At 44.7% G+C, this 18,684-nt stretch overlaps 1 protein-coding gene across 2 annotated transcripts in view; it reads right to left on the reverse strand.

The window, feature by feature from the left end:
* Window positions 1-16,938, reverse strand: part of DRD3 (dopamine receptor D3) — a 32,120-nt gene extending 15,182 nt beyond the window's left edge. For both annotated transcript variants that reach the window (XM_029939343.1, XM_029939342.1), the window contains exons 1-2: window positions 16,669-16,938; window positions 5,541-5,653 (exon numbers count right to left, since the gene is read on the reverse strand). In XM_029939343.1, coding sequence (XP_029795203.1) covers window positions 5,541-5,653; window positions 16,669-16,938 — 383 coding nt within the window. The remainder of the gene's footprint in view (window positions 1-5,540; window positions 5,654-16,668) is intronic.
* Between the last annotated feature and the right edge of the window lie 1,746 nt (window positions 16,939-18,684).

An 18,684-nucleotide genomic window follows, 5' to 3' on the forward strand; every position in this document is an offset into this window, starting at 1 on the left:
CCTGCGGTGGCCCAGAATTCCCACCCCGGAAGGCTGCTCTACCGCTTGTCTCCTCCCGAATCCGTCGCAGGTGACCGCCGGCAGCAAGGGCAGGGCTGGACGTAGAGCGGGCTGGGGGCGGGCCCGGGCCGTCTCTGAGCCCTGCTGCTGCGCGCACTGAGCCGTTCCAGGGCGACTCTGCGTGCCCTCTCGCTCCCTCGCCTCCTCCTGCTGAGTTCCTAGTTCATTGGGCTCTTTCTGGCGTGGCCGGAACACTGGCAGTGTGCAAGGTGGTTAAAGCCGTGGCGGTTGGAAACCGTGATCAGCGTACAAATCCCAGTTCTTCCACTTAACTGCGTGGCCACGGGCCAGAATTTGGCTTCTCTGAGATTCAATTTCCTTATCTGTACATTGGGGATAATGATTCAGCCCGATAGGGCTGTTATGAACACTAAATTAGATGATCTCTGTGAAGTCTTTTAGCACAATGCCTGGTACCTATTAAGCATTAAAAACCCCATTATTATTATTATTATTATTATTATTATTATTATTATTATTGGCATAGTATTGTGCTAGTCCAAGGGATCTGTGATTATTCAGATTGATGAGTTTATGGCTATCTACGCTTTGTTCCTGGGAACACTGAAGGGAACGTTAAGTTTATCAAACAAGTATATGTAACACCTTCTATGTGTCGGGCAACTGTTTGAAGTGCTTTACAAATGTTAAGTCGTTTGATTCTTGTAGTAACTCTGTTACTATGTTCTCCACCAAACGGATAAGGGAACAGAGGCCCAGAGAGGGTAACTGACTTGCCGGTGGTCACACTGCTATTAGGTGGTAGGGCCAGGATTTGTAGCGAGGCAGCGGAGCTCCGGAGTGAAGGGGCCCAGAGTGTGGCTAGGCACCTCTGTGCAGGGCAGTGTGCTACAGAAGAAAGAGGGTGACTGGAACCTTACTCCTGCACCAGCAGTGTGGTGTGTGGGTAGACTACACAGTCTAGCCTCAGACTTTTCACTTTAAAATGGGGATAATACACCTCTCTCGCTGGGGTGTTGTGATGGTTAGTCATAAGGAAACGCTCTTAGCTTGGCATATGGTACATGCTGCATAAGTGATTAGCATGGAGCCAGGGCACTGAAGACATAGGAAATATGCCTCTTTTACTCCAAAGAAATAGCACCCATAGTGGTGGGCTGCAGGCGTGGCCAGAGGCCTTCTCTTGGTGTCCCATCCCTCCTTCTACCAGTGAAGGAAGGGGTCGTTCCATATAATAGAGTACTGGTGGGGGAGTCAGGAGACCCCGGTTCTAGGCCCGGAGCGAAGAGGCTACGGGAGCCCCTGCGAGCATGTAACGTTTCTGCACAAATGAGGTAAACTACGATGCCCCTTCTGACTCCCACCTCTGTGGCTGGGCTTTGTAGGCTCATCACTCTACTGAAGCTCCCGGGATTCTGGCAGAACATGACCTCCGCCTGAAGTCCTGTCCTAGGACGGTAGGTGTGGGGGAGGCGGTGCACTGATGAAGGTGCCTCCTGGGGAAGCTGGTGGGGAGAGGCGGGGGATGGGGAGGAAAGAGACTGGTCTGAGTGGGAGGGCCTGAGTCTAACTCCCTGCCTGGGTTTAATGAGCCCCAGAGCTCTGTGAGGGCTGCTTTTCACCACCTTTTATTTGGTCAGACAGGGGGCTCAATAAATCTTTAGTTCTGTGGACTCCCCTCGTGAAATTGTTGAAGGAGAAAGCTTTTTGCAAATGACTGGAAAGCTCTTTGCAAATATAAAGTGCTTATTTAGATGCAAACTAAAAATCCAAGGTGCCTGTGACTCATCTGGTACCTATTGTGCTTGCTGCAAAGACACGGAGGCTTGCCTGTGTGATGGGTGCCATTTGAGAGCCACTTAAATAACTCCCTGGTGAATGAATTTGGTTGCATTATTCCTGGGCCCCTAGCGGAGGACTCTAATTCTCACCACTCAGAATGTGTCCTCCTCCTCTGACACTTTCTCAGCCCTCTCCCTGACTCAGTTCTGACCCAGGATGCTGTGGGAGGGGGCTGGCCCCCTGGGGAGGCAAGGCGCCAAGGGGTGGGGGGAGTAGGGGTTTGTGCTTTTTAAAAAAGAAAAGGCAGCATTAATCCAAGCATCCAGGGCTATGCCTGAGAATCTAATGATAATAGTATTACTTGCTTTCAAAACCCCTTTTTATCATTTCCTTTTCTTTCCTATCTCTTACTACCCTGTTATTACGTAGCAGGGCTTCATGGCCAAAAAATGCTGAATCCATTCGGTCAAGTTTGTCAGACTGGTGACTAGCATTGTGTGAAGACCAAAGGTCTGCATGAATGACTGCATTTTTAATGAATTGACCAGTGATTTGGCATCACATGAACAGAATTTAATGCTGTGTACTGCACACTGCCATCAGGGATGATGGAGACAGCTTTTCCAAGGCCTGTGTTCCTTCCTGGAATAGAGAGGAGCCTCCATCTTGAGGTCTGGTGAGGATTGGTTCATGTAGACGTACCAGCCAAGAAGAAGGCATCCTTCTCCATTGGAGTCTAAGGCATGGCTTGTCCCCAGATTTCAGGTAGTGAGGGCAATGCATTCTGGGAGTTGTCCCCTCTGGGACAGAGCCAATTCAAGGTTTATCCTTGTCGGTTTTGTACGTGGTGAAAAGTAGAAGTGTCTGTCAAGCGTGGCTGCTGCCAGTGAAATGGTGCTCTTGTGCAGGCTAGAAAAGGCCCCTCTCCTGGCCGCCTCAAGGTCTGCAAAGAAACACGGGTCGAATCCAGTTCCCTAAGGCTTGTGCAGGGCACAGCCTGCATAACCTCATCTGCCAGCCCCATGCACGTGAGTGTGTGTGGATGGAGTGTGTAGGCACACTCCTGAGGGGCTGGAGAGTGGGGCCGGGAGCCGAGAGGCAAGAGGGGGGCTGCCCCAGAGCCTCTCTTAAGAAGCTCCCTGCTCTGCTCTTCACCCACTTTCTTATGTCTTTCTGAAGGTGCACGTTTGTGCTATAAACCTTGGCTACCCTCAGACAAAGACCACTCAGTCTGGTGTAATATTCTTTGTTCAAGGTCTGTCATAGGCGCAGCAGGGGACTCACAGGTGATAAGGACCTAGGACTTGTCTAAGAGTTTGGGGAAGTGGAGGTGATGGTATAGCAAACCAGATGCAGCTTGCTACTTATGTAAATTATATATTTGGTTACTAAATGGCCAGAATTCACACAAAAGACAGAAGAGTTCTGTTCTCAGAGCCCTAAAAATGTTATTAAAATACCCCAACTATTTTAAAACAGCTTTATCAAGATATAATTCACATGCCACATAATTCATTCAAAGTGTCCCATTCAATGTTTGGGGGTATATTCATAGAATTATGCAACGATCTCCCTTGATTTTGAAACACATTCTTTAATGGTGTGAGTCCCAGCCATTGGACGTGTTCTTTAATTTTCCTTCTCAGATGGATAGCCAGTCAAGTGATAAAGTCACAAGACTATCCGGTTGACTGGCTGGTCTACAGTGTCACTACAGAGAGGGGTTTTCATGCCCATTCTTTAGTCAGTGTTCAAGATTCCCATTTCAGCACATGAAAGGGAGTGTAGGCTGTTGATAGAGAGGGCACAACCCTGGGTCATGCAAATGTCAAACACAGGGGAGTGAGAAGAACCTGCTCTAGAACATCTAGCAAAAGGCAGGCTTGAGATAGTTACAGAGAAAGCTCTATGAGAGTTCAGGGGAAACTGAATCAAGTTTGTAGAAATTTACAAGAGTGGCAGACCTTGAAGCAAGAGGAATATAGGCAGGGCAACCCAGGAAGTGATGAAGTTGAAAAGTAAAATGGAGGCCATATTATAGAAAACTTTGAATCCTAGGCTGTGAAAGTAGTTTTAACATTTCTTCCACAGGCCCAGGAGACGCTGAAGGGTATTGAATAGGGTAATGGACATCTGAACTTTACTTCTGGGGGGAGTAATTCTGAGTGAGAGTGGTGTGCAGGACCAGTTAGGAGGCTGTCTGGGGGAGAGGTCATAGGATCCTAAAGTAAGCAGGCATAGTGAGAAAGGAAAGATAGGAGCAAATTTGGGGGAAATTGGCAAAAAATGGAATCTGTAATCCTTGACTGCTTAGATGTGGGAGATGAGGAAGAGAGAGGAGTCGAACAAAACTGAGATTCTAAAGCAATGATGTTCTCAGTAAGGGATGATCAAGTGAAGATGGTTTGGTGCTTTGATGGTTTGGTTTTTACTGTGCTACCTTGTAGGAGCCAATGAGAAATCTAGGTGGTGATGTGGTTTGAAGCTCAGGGGAGGTCTCAGGGGTGTGGCTGGAGATTTGAAGAGGCTTAGCACAAAGGCTAAGATTATGAACTTGGAGTCAAACATGAAATCAAATGCTGGCACTGCTCTGTACTAGGGGTGTGACTTTAGGCAAATTTTTAAATTTCATTCAGAAGCTGGAAATGAAGAGAATAATAGCTGAGTTGTGAAGATTAAGTGAGTTAGTGCACGTCAAAGCCTTAGTCCAGTATGGTAGATTCTCAGTGATTGGCAGCGTTTGTTTGGGCTCCCGTGTTCAAGCTGTGGAGTGAGTGGATGGTATTGCTGGGAGAAAGAGTACAGGAGAGAGAAGGGGTGGAAGGGGAGGGACGTGGGAGGGGACCCCGAGAAGGGAAGGTTGGAGGCTCTTGTGTGGCAAGAGGCTGTGGGCTGAAGAGCAAACGCCTTTCCCCAGCACTCTCTGTAGGCCTGGAGACCTCCGTGGGAGCCATGGGCATATCCAAGGCCCAGGCAGGGGAAGGGGGAAAGCGAAGAGGAAACAGAAGGAGAGGAGAAGTGAGGAACAGAGGCTCCCAGGGCCAGGGCTGGGCCCTCTTCCAGGGGGAAGCACGTCTTCTCAGGTGGGACATGCACAGAGGTGAGTCACGGTCACAGAAATCCATGCCACCAACCAGAAAGCAATTCTAAAATAAGTCACTGTTTCCTTGTTTTCCTTATACTCCATGAAGGAAATGAACAGATCACAGCCATACTTCCTAAAATTGCTTTTCTGCCCATCCACTTTTCTCCTTTCTCCTTCCTTGCATATACTCCTAAGTTTTCTCTTTCCTCTCTCTCTCCCTCCTTCCCCACCCTCTTCCCCACTTTATGAAAAACAAACAATATAATAACAGGAATTCTCCTCCCAAGTCTTGTCAGCTCATCTGTTGTCTGTGTCTTGCTTCCCCTTTTCTACCAATTAAGAATCACAAAAACCCAAAGGATGGTGGGAAGGCAAAACCAGAGTCCCCTTAGGGGTATAGAAGAAAGGAATGGCTAGGAAAGCTTATAGGATAATTATTTTTCTCCTGCCACAACAGTTTCTTCTCTACTGCAAACAGTAGTGTAAAAGAAAATGAGAGAGATGTCCTAAGTGGTAAGTTCTACTTGACAGTGACCCCAGTGTCCTCAAGTGCAAAGCCTGGGCCTCAAATTGAGCAGAAGCAGCTTCCCCAGGCTGATTTCCCATACCACCTGGAAGTCTAGACCTGGTGGAAGGGGAATCCCAGCCCTACCTGTCGATGCTGATGGCGCAGAGGTTCAGGATGCTGGCTGTACACATCATGACATCCAGGGTGACGAAAACATCACAGCAAACTCGGCTGAAGGTCCAGACTCCTCCTGTCACCTGCGCATCAGAGACAAGGATGTTAGTGTTTCCCCCGACAGCCCAGTCAAATCTGTTGCCTTCCCTAGGCTAGCCTGCACGTGCTGACGTGCCCTCCCTATGGTTGGTACCATTGTTCCCAAGGGGAGTCAGACACTGAGGAGCTCTAGGCTGCTCAAGATGGTCAGTCACCCAACAAAGGACAGATTCACAGAATGTTAGAACATCAGTGCTGGAATTAGTCCAGTGTTTTTGAAAGTGTGGTCCACAGTGGGGTGCTCCTTAAAGATACAGATTTCTGAACCCTTCCCTAGGCCTACTGAGTCAGAATCGCTGAATCTGGAGCCCATGAATTTTCATTTTTAAAGACTCCCTCTGGCCCTCTCTCCCACTCCCTCCAAATACACCAAGGTTTGAGAGTTACTGATCAAGTTCAAACTCAGGAGGCAACTGAAGCTCCTCATGGTTAATTGATATGCCCATAGATGCCCAGCTGGTAGTGAGAAGAGCTTGGGTGATAGCCAAATGTGTGCATTGGGCCAAGACTGTCTTTCTGAAGCCCTCCCCACGGTGGAAACCTTGCCATATACCCAGGAAATAGGATGGCAACACGGTTTTCATGAAACTTACCTCTAAAATGAAAACTCTGTCTGGCTTCTGGTTTTAAAGCTTGGAAGCATTCTAGAAAAATATCTGTGAGAACCTATGTGAAGTGAGTCTGTGCCAACATGCCTGGCTTGGATGCCCTGGTTTCAGTCACCAGGAGGTGGGGGAACAATGGGTCCGGGGCATTGGAAAGGGGTGCAGATCCCGTCTACCGCTCAGAGCGCCAGTGAGTGTGTGTTCCAAGCTGCGAAACTTCCTCCTGGTCATGATTACAGTGTGTCAGGAACTTAGGTAATTTAATTGATATCCTAGCACATTTCTATTTTATTGTAAACTTTTTATATAACCTAATCAACCCAGAGACATGTGTCAGGGAAATTGTCACTTTCAGAGTGTCCATAAATTCCACTCTTGGGCCCCGAGGAGTTTGTGCCTCTGCCTGTGGGGACCATGCTTCTCAAGGGGAAACCTGTGAATCTTTGTGCTGCTGGCTGTAGCTGGGTGCTCATGATATCCCTTCTGAGAAGGCCCAATGGCTCTTTAAGAGAAAGGGGAGTGAAAAATCGGTACAGTAGCCTCTAAAGTAGCTTCTCAAGGGAAAAACAGGCATTGTTCAAATAAGAGTGTGTGAAGATGGGGTTGTTCCTCTGGTTAGTTTTCCTCATCCAAGATTCTTGTTACGTGGCCAAGTCACTTTACTGTTCATTTCTGATTTATTGCTCTAAAGAAAGGTTCTGAAAGTCTCTCTCCCCTAATCACTTCTCTCCTCTTAGATTTCTTTCTTTTCAGTACCTGATTTTAGCCCTATATTTGGTCATCTCCATACTTTATTTTGAGAAGCCCTCACCAAAGATATTTTGTTGAAAACAACAATGAAAAGTTCAAACTAGTGATGAAATCGTTATTTTTGTTCATTAGATTGTGGATTTACTTTCTTTTAGTTCAACCATTTGGCGCTATATAAATAAGGCCTAATGTGAATTTATAGGAATTCTGAGAATGAGAAACTCATAAAAAGGGAGCTATATAGTCATAATAACACAATGATTTAAGGGAGCCAGGAGAATAAAGGATGGTTTTCTCAGTACATCCGATGGCTGTCTGCTGTAAAAGCTTCTTGCAGAAGTTGAATTTTGTATACTAAATCTCATTTTAACCTAAGTCTACTATGCAATTTATGTCTTAAAGTGGGTAAAGCCTACTTTTTGTTTTTGCAAAATTGTGAATGCCTATGTCTGCGAGTTGGGGGTGAAGATGTAGCTGAGTGAACAATAACAGCAAACTCCGGTGCTTGCTGGGTGTTCATTCATTCATTCATTCATTCATGAAGCAAGTAGTTGTGAGGCTCCTTAGTTTGTAGAAGGAGGATTTGCTTTGTGTTTTAAGAAGTTTTAAAAATGTACTCCAGGGCCTGTCCTTGAGGAACTTATATGATAAATGAGGAGCAGGGCATTTTAAAATAAAATAACTAGAGATCATCATGAGATCCTAACATTGTTAATACAATCTAATGGTTATTGAAAACTTACTCTGCATGGGTCACTGGCCAACATGACCCATTCTGGGAATTTCTATAGCTTTGAAGCTTTAGATTCTGAAAACTGAATTTGTTCTTTACTGTAGGTGCCCTTAAAGCTTTTGGGGGACAAATGTAAGAGCAGGGACTTTTACTTGTTTGTGCTGGATTCCCTGCTCCTAGAGCAGTGCCCAGCAGGCAAATATATTCTGAAAGAGTCAGTGTCTCTGACATAACTTGTGTTAATACAAATAGCTAACATTTCTTGAACACTTACTAAGTCTTAATTCTGCAAAGCACTTTATATACATGGCCTCTATTGCCACTTGTAATCCTATGAGAGATGGCTACTGTTTTCACTGCCGAGAAAGGGACAAAAGCTGGGCAAGGGTCAGCACCTTCCCCGGAAGGGCACAGCCAGCAGAGGCAGACAGGGCACTGGGATGGAGGTCATTACCTGCCCTGCTATCCGGGAGCGTCAAGGCAAGAGGGGCAGATGCTGGAGGAGTTTTGCGTGACAGACTGACAGACTACATCACCTCACTTCTAGGAAATGAGTCACCCTCTCTGATTGCCTCTATCACAGGGTTCTAAAAATAGAGCAAAAGATGGGGTAGCTGCTGACCTTGGGGTCTAGTGAAAGCACATACCTGGCAGGATTTTTGGTACCCTGCTTCTTTAGCCTCTGGGAGCCAAAGCCCCCAGGGTCTCCCCTGGGTTCTCCTGTGCCACCCTGTTTTGGTTGTGCTCTCTTCCTGTCCCCAATTCTGCAATCAAAATTCCCATCCTCCTTGATCTCAGCTAAGTGTCAAAAGGAAAAAATCTGATCAGCTGATTGAGGTAACTCCTGCTAAGTTACCATCACTTCGCCTTTCCTGGAGCTTACTCCTGAAAAGGAATCTCCAACTGGTGGGATGTGTAATGGAAATACTTTTCTTTCCTCTCTTTTTTCTTTCCTGGAGTCCTCCACACCAAGTAGATACTAGTAAGCAATAACTAGAGCTGTGAAGGACCAAGCCCATGCTAAAGTAACTCTCACACATGAATCTCATAGCAACCCACTGAGGTAAATACGATTTCCAGGTAAAGAAGTGAGGCTGAGAATGGCCGAGTGGTTTGCCCAAGGACACACAGCTAGTAAAAGCAGCTGGCGTTTCAAACCCTGAATATTAACGATGGCTCTATCTTGCCTCTTACAGGTTAGCACCTTGGCGCGCGGCTTCTGGGAAGTGTACAGTCCACCTTTTCCCACCATCCTGGGAGGGAGAAGAGCTGGCGCTGGTCCCTCCATCCACCACACAGCCGATACCTAGTGAGTGTCCGATACTTTGCTCAGGTGAGCATACTGAAGCGAGCGGAGCCTGTGTGTGCCCCCGGGCCTCAGACTGTAGTGTGGAGTATGTTCGGGGGAGTCACGTGTGAACGGGTGCAGGGGTGCCCTGAGGGCCCATGAGAGAGACATGCAGGAAATAACTAGGGACAACGTGAAAGTGCTCATGGTGACGTAAGGACAAAGCATGGGAAGAACATAAAAGGTAAGGCGAGTTTTGAAATTGAAGCAGAAAAAAACCCCTCAAAATCTGATTGACTTAAGGCTCTTTAGAGACATGATTCTACCTTTCTCCTAAATCCTAATGAATAACTCACTCCAGAATTGTGCAGCAGCCAGGTGGTGTGACTCTCACTTGCTAATGAATATAAGTAACTCCCTTTGGCGATACAGAAGGTGGGAGTAAGCAAGGCAGTGTCTTCAGGTACTGAGATTGGCTATTGATTTCCAACAGACACAGCCTAAGGCAGCATTTCCCAAATTTACTGATTATAAGGCAACGTTTCCCAAATCACCTGAGGCTCTTGTTAAACAAAATGATTCTCAGGCCTCACTCAGAATAGTAAGTTCCTCCAGTGAATCTTACTGCCTAGGAGGTTCGGGAAATGCCAGGAGGTGGGGGTGGGAGTTGAGGCAAGACACTGTTCAGAAATGGTCATCCCGAAAGCAAAGTTTCCTGAGCATTCTGTGTCCCATGGATCCCTTTGGTCTCATGGTTCCCTTTCCAGAATATTTTCAAGTGCATACAATAAAATACAATGGATCACAAAGAATATCAATTATATTGAAATACAGTTACCAAAGTCTTTTAATATATGTGCTTCTTTAATAATGCATTAAATAACAAGACCTAGTGGCAGGTCCAAAATGCCTGTAATTTCCAAGTACTGGTGAGTGTAAATGGTATTTCAAAGTGTCTGCAACAACTGTAATGTGATTTGAAAATGTAAATATCTGTGATTTCTACTGGTGACACTAGAGATTTTTTTTGCTGTGGGTTGATGCCTACATTCATGATAGAAGAAACTACTAAATTTCAGACAAAGCAGTAATTTTATTTACATCCGAGTTGATGGCCTCCCCTGATTAAGAATGCCTATTTTAAGGGATGGAGTTTTAGTTGTTTGAGGAGATGTCTAAGAAGCAAATATGGAATTACTTCTCTAGCCTCTTCATTCCATATTTGTTTGCCACATTTGAAATCTTTTTGGGGGGTAGGGGGATTGCTGTGGGGCAAGATCGGGGCCTCAACGATCTGAATCCCAACTTCCTCATCTGTGAAGTGGGAGGGTTTTCAGATTAGTGGTTCCTAAATGTCATATCGTAGCAGATGGTCAGTTGCCTGCACAAATGATTCAGGCTAGGAGTAGGGCTGGGGCAGGGGCTGCTGGTACAGTTACTGTAGACTTCCAGGGCCACCCCTGGATATTCTGGTTGGGTAGATCTGGGGTAGACCCAACAGTCTGTATTTCGAACAAGCAGCTTCCTATAATAAAGGCTTAGCTCAGAACTGCGTGAAGTTTAGGTGTGTAAGAGTCATGGAGAACCCATTCAAAATGCTGACTCTCCTTGGGGCGCCTCGGTGGCTCAGTCGGTTAAGTGTCCGCTTCAGCTCAGGCCATGGTCTCACGGTTCCTGAGTTGGAGCCCGGCGGGGGGGCTCTGTGCTGACAGTGTAGAGCTTGATTGGGATTCTCTTTCCCCCTCCCGCCCACATGCATGCTCTCTCTCTCTCTCTCTCTCTCACACACAATAAATAAAATAAATAAATAAAAGCAGAGATTTAAAAAAAGAATACATAAATACATTAAATAAATAAATAAAATACAAACTCTCGTTTATGTCTAATGGTCAATGTCATTACAAGGGCCAGAAGCTCCTCTCTCCCAAAACTGTGTTGCTCTTTTCTGTCATCACTGTTTGACCTTGATCACTCTCTGTGGTGAGTTTCCTTGCCTGAAACCCATCCTGCTCTTTTTTGCCAGGTCTACATTACTTAAGTTTCACATCTTTTCTCCTGTCCACCCTGGGACCCAAGTATCCAGAGTTTAGTATTCTAAATGTTCCTCTCACTGTTTACGTTGTCTTTCTGGCCTGATATAAGTGCATTAAACATCACAAAAGGTGCTTAACCGAGTGGAACAAAATGGGATGTTTGTGCTTGGAGAGGGAGCTTCACACAGACTGCAGCTTCTAAAGCAGGAAATTAAAAACTTGAGAGGGAATCAGAGATAGAACTATTTGTTATGATGCAGAAAAGAGTATTCGAGAAAATGCTGCAAACTGAATTAAAGAGACAGCCAGGCCAAGGCCCTCTAACATATAACCTACTTTGAGATCACCTTCATGATTTTTATCCTGAACTTCTCTGCTAGGCCTGAGGGCAAAGAAAACTGAAGAAGGTCAGTAACCAGCCTCTGCTACCCCTCTGCCCAAGCCTAGGCTTCTGTGAGCCTCAGTGATGAGGATGCTATCAACAGAAGTGTAGTGCATACTAGCTGGTTCTCTGCCTTCGTTCCAATAGTCCTTGGATTCCACTGGAATCCATGAAATTTCTGAGATGGTCTTTGATGTGTTCTCTCCAGAGAACACATCATCTATGCTAAACTGACTCTTCTCTCCAGTGATTGGTTCGGAGAAAACCATGTGCTGGAAGCAGTTCAATCAGAGTACACCTTGATGCTCTACTAGGAATTCTGAGACACAGATTTCCTCTCTTGGTGTGAATGGTGTGGGGCACACTTGTGAGGCCTATAGCTTATCCTGTGCCTATGGATAAGGCCAGTAATAGAAGAGAGCTGAGAGAATTGTAGGGAAATGGAGCTGGAGCCCTGTTCAAACTGTGCCTGTAGCCCCCCCTACCACAGGACTTTTAAAGTTCCTGGTGTGAGAGCCAATGCGTTCTGTTTATTGTTTAAGTCCATTGGAATTACGTTTTCTTTTACTTACAACCAGAAGTCTTTTTTTTTTTTCTTTTTGTAGATTTAAATTTTAGTTAACAGACAGTCCAATATTGGTTTCAGGGGTAGAATTCGGTGATTCATCACTTAATACGACTCCCACTACTCATCACAAGTGCTCTCCTTAATACCCATCATTCATTTAGCCCATCCCTCAGCCATCTTCCCTCTAGCAATCCTCAGTTTTTTCTCTGTCATTAATGGTTTCTTGGTTTGTTTTCCTCTCTTCTCTTCCCTGTCCTCTTTCCATATGTTCTTTGGTTTGTTTCTTAAATGCCACATATATGTGAAATCATATGGCATTTGTCTTTCTCTGATTGACTTATTTTACTTAGCACAATACATTCTAACTCCATTCACATCATTGTAATGGCAAGACTTCATTCTTTTTGTTGGCTGAGTAATATTCCATGTAAGTATATACCACATCTTCTTTATCCATCCATCAGTTGATGGACATTTGGGCTCTCTCCATAGTTTGGCTATTGTTGACAATGCTGCTATAAACATTAGGGTTCGTGTACCCCTTCAAATCTGTATTTTTGTATCCTTTGGGTAAATACCTAGTAGTGCAGTTGTTGGGTTATGGGGTATTTCTGTTTTTAGTCTCTTGAAAAAGTGTCTTAACTGAGATATTTATAGCTCACACTTCTAATTATCAAAGTGCTTTCTCAGTGGACAAAAGCTGAGCCTATCATGAAGCCTATGACATAGGGGGAGTGTACTTGTCACCTCCCTCTGATCCACGTAATTCCATGTCCTCTGACTCCCAGTTCTGAGTCTTTCCGTAGAATAACCTTGCTCTGGAATGACATTCACCTCAGTGAATTTCATCAGAAGCATGGTGTTAAGTGACATTTTATTTGCCTATCTCATAGCAATTCCTCACAGCACATCTTTTTAAATAAAACTCACATTTTCACTTTATTTTCTATCCTCCCTTCTATCCTTCCCTTATGATCCAGTTTTGGCTAATTAAGTGAAGTCCTTTAGGAGATCTTTGAGGCACTCTAGGGAAAGGGCTTCTTTCTATCTCTCTCTCTCTTTCTTTCTCTCTTCCTTTCTCCCCTTCCCTTCCATTCTCTTCCCTTCCATTCTCTTCCCTTTTCTCATCCTATCTATCTGTCTACTTTTAAATTTACATCCAAATTAATTAGCATACACCCACCCATCCAATTTTTGAATATGACCATGATGCTGAGGGTATGGCAGCCATCCTGTGAGTAGCATGAGGCACTAAACCAGTTTGCCAAGGTTGGAAGAGATTGGTCCTTGCTGACACCATGAGGCAGGGGAGTCAACACAATCCCCTTCCTCCAGAATTCTGGTTGTATGAGAAAAGTAACTCTTATTTGTTTAAGCCACAGTTAGTCATATTTTCCAATATTTATAGCCGTACATATTGGTATCTGGAAAAATTAGGCAATTTTCCTTTGAAGGAAGGTATCTGGCTAGTATGAGCCAATATTTCCTTTAAAGAAGATGGATTTATTCAAGTCAAAGCACAGGACGCTGTGAATTTGGCAGCTAATTTGACTACCACACGGTGTTCTTCTCATTTCTGTGCTATCCTCTTGGGGGCCCTCATGCCTACAGCAGTCTCTGTGCTATGGTCAATACTACATCCTTTCCTCTTTCCAAGGGAGCTCTTAGGTATAATCATGTAATTACTAGACCAGCTGCTCAAACTGTACCACCCTTAAGACAAGTAAGTGAGAATAATGCTTTGCTTTTCTCTGAGACACATGGACTTATATAGTTACAGTCCCTTTAAGGACTCAAAGTACTCTTTTCTCTCAGTAAGGTTCCCTGTCTGCTTCTGAGGTCCACAGAAAGCAGGCAGGTATTTAAGATGAAGAAAAGTATATACTGTGGTCAGTTAGGGAAACATGGTCCTTTGGATTAGAACTTTCTAATATCTTAACTGGTTGTCTGTTAATTATGGCTGCTTTATGTCACATTCTATCTTTTATTGAGAGAGACTGTTGGCCACATTGGTACAGAAATATTATCACATTGACTAGGGCTTTAAAGCAAGTGGGTAAGACAGAAAGAGGTCCTAAAGCCCATTTCCCAGTGGAGGGATGGCTACCAAATTTTCTTTATATGATTGTAGACTTATTTGACCATGCTTTTGATTACTGAACACTTGCACCAAAGAACCCATTGGACAGAATGCCTATTGGTTTTCATGAAAGGGAACCAAGAGCTCCACCAGAGCTCATCTCATGCGGGAAAACTCATAATTTCCCAGGGCGCCTGGGTGGCTCAGTTGGTTAAGTGTCTAACTTCAGCTCAAGTCATGGTCTCATGGTTTGTTCATGAATTCGAGCCCCACATCTGACAGTGCAGAGCCTGCTTCTGACCCTCTGTCTCCCTCTCTCTCTGCCTTTCCCCTGCTCATGCCCTCTCTCTCTCTCTCAAGAATAAATAAACATTAAAAAAAATAAAACCCTCATATACCTAACCTACAGAGAGTCCAGCAAACCTCTGGCAAGATTTCATGCTGGCTCTCTGTGGGCTCAATTAGTCTTCTACACTTAACAGTAGAAAGGAGACTTCATCCATTTTGGCAGGTGTGGCTAGCAGAGGATGCCATGGGTGTCTAGGGTGGAAAAATCACAATGTCCATTTCCTACACTGGTATCTACATAGATTTTCCAATATGGTCTATCCATAGTGTTGAAAGCAACCACAAATGGACAGTTGAAGAGTGACCCTGAATGGCTTTGTTATAGACACCAGAAGACTGGTCTTATTTCAGAGGCTATTAAAATGTTCATTGTAGTGGAGGTCCTCATCCTGTATTTCTGTCTGACCTTCAGTCTTCTGAACAACTTAAGAATCCTTGTGATGTACAGAGATGGAAAGAAACACTCTGAGGTATGGGATGGTGGTGTGTCCATATTATTTACTATGAATCACTAAATAATCCATACTGGTTTTTAGCACCTAAAGTCTACCTTACTCTTGAACAGAAATATCATGTGTCTAACTTCTTTTCAGTCTCATTATTGTTGGATGTAAAAAAATAAACAATTCATTGTAACAATAGGTATAGCTGCAGATGGTACAAGCAGGAATTGCCCATCTAATGCATACATTACAGAAAGGATTCATTTAATCATTCATATATCAAATATTTATTTAGCACATATTATGTGCCAGGTAGTATGTTTGGACTACAGGAGAAAAAAGAACAGAGACATTGCTGCTGATTTCAAGGTTGTTTCAGTCACTTTGGATTAACAGAAAAGTCAAGATAATTATAAGATCTTTTGCCATCAGGATTATCCTGAGAAAAATTAATGCTTATTTTATTTCTTTAAGTCTTCCCTTAGCCTTCCCAATCAGCCTAGATGTTTTTTTGTTTTTCCTTTACTTTTCTATTTTCTTGATTTCCTTCTTTTATGTTTCCCCTTTGAGATCATAAGTCTAATTTTAGTTCCCAGTCATTCTTTAATAGGGGTACCAGCCTAGGCAGTCTATGTTTGAGGTTTTTGCTCTCCTGTGATATGTCATGCTTAATTAACTGTCACCTTCACTATTAATATTAACCGAGATATTAATTTGATGAATTTTAATTTCTCTTAATCATAGCATCATTTTGATCCTTCATCGGATACCTCTTTAAAATGATACATGATACACGGTGCAGGAGAGACATATTAATAGTACATTAAAGTGTTTTAAAAAAACTCTAGTAATTGCATGTTTTCCTGGTAAGAATATCTGTTCCTTGAACAGGTGTAGGTATCCCGATTCCTTTGTTAGCAAATGGATGTTTTGTCTTGATCACCTCCTGACTCTGTTTTGCACTTTCAAATGAAAATACTTTCAAATGTAAGAACTGTTTCTCCCAGGAAGAATTCTCCAGGGTCTGCTGCATTATCTGACTGGCAAGGGCTCTGTCCTATTAATGGAGGCATCAAAAATATAAATGTGAAGGTTGGGTCTGTTTGGTAGCAGAGTCTGTGGAGAGCGGGTACCCAGGAGGAAAGAGCTGAGTCCGAGGGTAACTAAACCAGCAAAAGAAGTTCTGATCTATTTGCAGATGGGCTTTTTTTTTCTCTTTTTTTCCCCTCATTCATTAAAATTTTTTTTCTCGTTTTTCAGTGATTCCTTCTGTGACCCCCTTCACCCTCATTATTGTTTCACATCTTTTCTGCACATCCCCAGCCCTCTACACTTTGGAACACTGATGAAAATACCCACAGACTGCCTCCCCATCTTTGCAATGTGACTGGCACAGAGAATAAACCTGATTAATTTTTTTAAGTAGGTTCCAAGCCCAGCGTGGAATGCAATGTGGGGACTGAACTCATGTCCCTGAGACCTGATGCATTTTAGGATGAGTCTCATCACTCAAGTCCAGTCACCTGGTTGTTGGAGACCCGGGAACGCAATCATTCCCAGCTCCTTGGTTCTGATGTGGGCAAGTAATGCTGGATAATGGCTGCTCTCGGGCCTTCAGTTCCCTTATGAAAGGAAGAATGAGAGGAGCTCTCCTTCCTTCCGAGTCCCTGGATCATGGCAGGGAGCATTTTGAGCCCAGAAGGCCAGAACTCAGGGAAGACAGAGACAAGTGTAGTCGCACAGGCAGCCTACACTTGGGGCTTACTCACCTCCAGGTACACCACCCACGGCATCACCAAGGTGGCCACCAGCAGGTCTGCCACGGCCAGGCTAACCACCAGGTAGTTGGTGGTGGTCTGCAAAGTCCGTTCCCTCAGCACTGCCACACACACCAGACCATTGCCGAAGACGATGGCCAGGATGAGCGCGCAGTAGGAGAGGGCGTAGTAGGCATGTGGGCGGGCTCGGCTGGCCCCTGTGGAGTTCTCTGCCCCACAGGTGGAGTTGATGTGGCCACTCAGCTGGCTCAGAGGCGCCATAGCCCAGAGGGAGAAGAGTGATCCCAATGGGTTTCCTGGAAGGAGACAGGAAACAATGTTGGTAAAATCGGTTTCTTTGGAGTTTTTTATTTATTGCTTCAACAAATAATTATTGAGCACTTTCTGTATGCCTGGTACTGTTTTAAGCAATGGAAATACAGCAATGAACAAAAGGGATACATATTTTTGCCCTCATTCTAGCCCCCATTCTGGAGGAAAATACAGGAAGAAATAAGATAAAGGATGTAGTATGTTTGATTGTGATATGCATTTTGGAGAATGATAAATCAGAGAAGGAGGTAAGGAGATGGGTAGGATTGTGTATGTGTGTGTGTGTGTGTGTGTGTGTGTGTGTGTATGTTTGCATGTGCACATAGGGTATCTGAAGGCAATTTTTAATCAAAATAATCAGGCAGCCCTCATGGAGAAGGTGACAATTAAGTCAAGACCTGGAGGACTTGAAGAAGCTAGCCATGCAGATATTCGCAGGAAGAGTGGCTCAAGCAGAAGCGAGAGCAGGAACAAGGGCAGGGCAGGCTGAGGTGTGGAAGGAGCAGGGATACCAGTGTCTGGAGCAAAGTGAGGCAGGGACAGAGCAGAAGGGGGTGAGGTCGAGAGGTTGTGACGGGCCACGGAAAGAGCTATGCTTGGGCTCTGAATGAGGCGAAGAGCTGTGGCTGGATTAGAATCCCAGCTCTGCCACTTCTTATCGCTGGCCCTGGGCATGTTACTGCACCTCTCTGAGCTTCATTTTCCTCCTCTGTAAAGTGGAGGAAATCCCATAGGCTTTTTGTGACTAGCAAGTGAACTATTAAGTATGTAAGACATCGGAAGCTATGACATGTACCAAGCTGTGTAAGTGTGAGTTCTTTTTCTCCTGCTGGTCTGTCTGTCTGTCTTAGCTTCCTGTCCCCCTTGTGTTTCCTCTCTCCCCTCCTCCATTGCCCCCGTTTGCTTTTCCTCTGCTCCCTCTATCTCTTCCTTTAGTTTCCTGTTCTCTCTCTTGTATCTTACATGGGGCATGGTGGGAATGGGATGCTGGCTTGTGGGAGAAAAACTCAACAGTAATGGGGTATAGAGGCAGTATAGTAGTTTTTATATTTAGGGAAGATCCATGGGTGGAATTTTATTTGAAACTTCCTAATTTTAAAAGATTGATTACCAATTAAAAAAGTATTTAAGCCCCATGAAGTCCCTGTTCCCTGTACCTGCAAAATCCCACATCCATGGGCTAATAACCCATGACCATCAGTTTGCAATTCTGACAGAGTCCAAAGCCCTCACTTTTCAAACAGGGAAATTGAGACCCGGAGAGATGAGTAACATGTCTTAGGTCGAAAGCTGATTAGTAGCAGAACTAGCATGCGGGCCTTTTGATTCTTCCAACACTCTCCTTTGGCATCTGAAAGCTGTAACAAGTGTTGTGTTGTGATCCCACTTGGATGAACTGATTCTCAAACTGTGGGGACTTTGGACTTAGGGCGGGAAATGCTCAGAGCCCCATGACACCATGACACCAGCCTGTTGGGGGCAGCCCTGAAGAAGAAACTCTGGGCTCTTAGAACCAGGTTTGTGCATGTCTGAGGTAGGGATGGGAGTTGGGAGGGAAGGAAACAAAGTCACCATCTCCTGTAGAAAAATATGGAAATGCCTCTGTGACAAGGGTAGCAATGCATTAAAGCCTGTGTGCTGTAATAGGGACTCCTGCCCTGCAGTCTTCACTTTAGAGGGTCCCTCTCTGGACCC

Source organism: Suricata suricatta, chromosome 5 (assembly GCF_006229205.1).
Source record: "Suricata suricatta isolate VVHF042 chromosome 5, meerkat_22Aug2017_6uvM2_HiC, whole genome shotgun sequence".
In the NCBI taxonomy this organism is placed as follows: Eukaryota; Metazoa; Chordata; class Mammalia; order Carnivora; family Herpestidae; genus Suricata; species Suricata suricatta.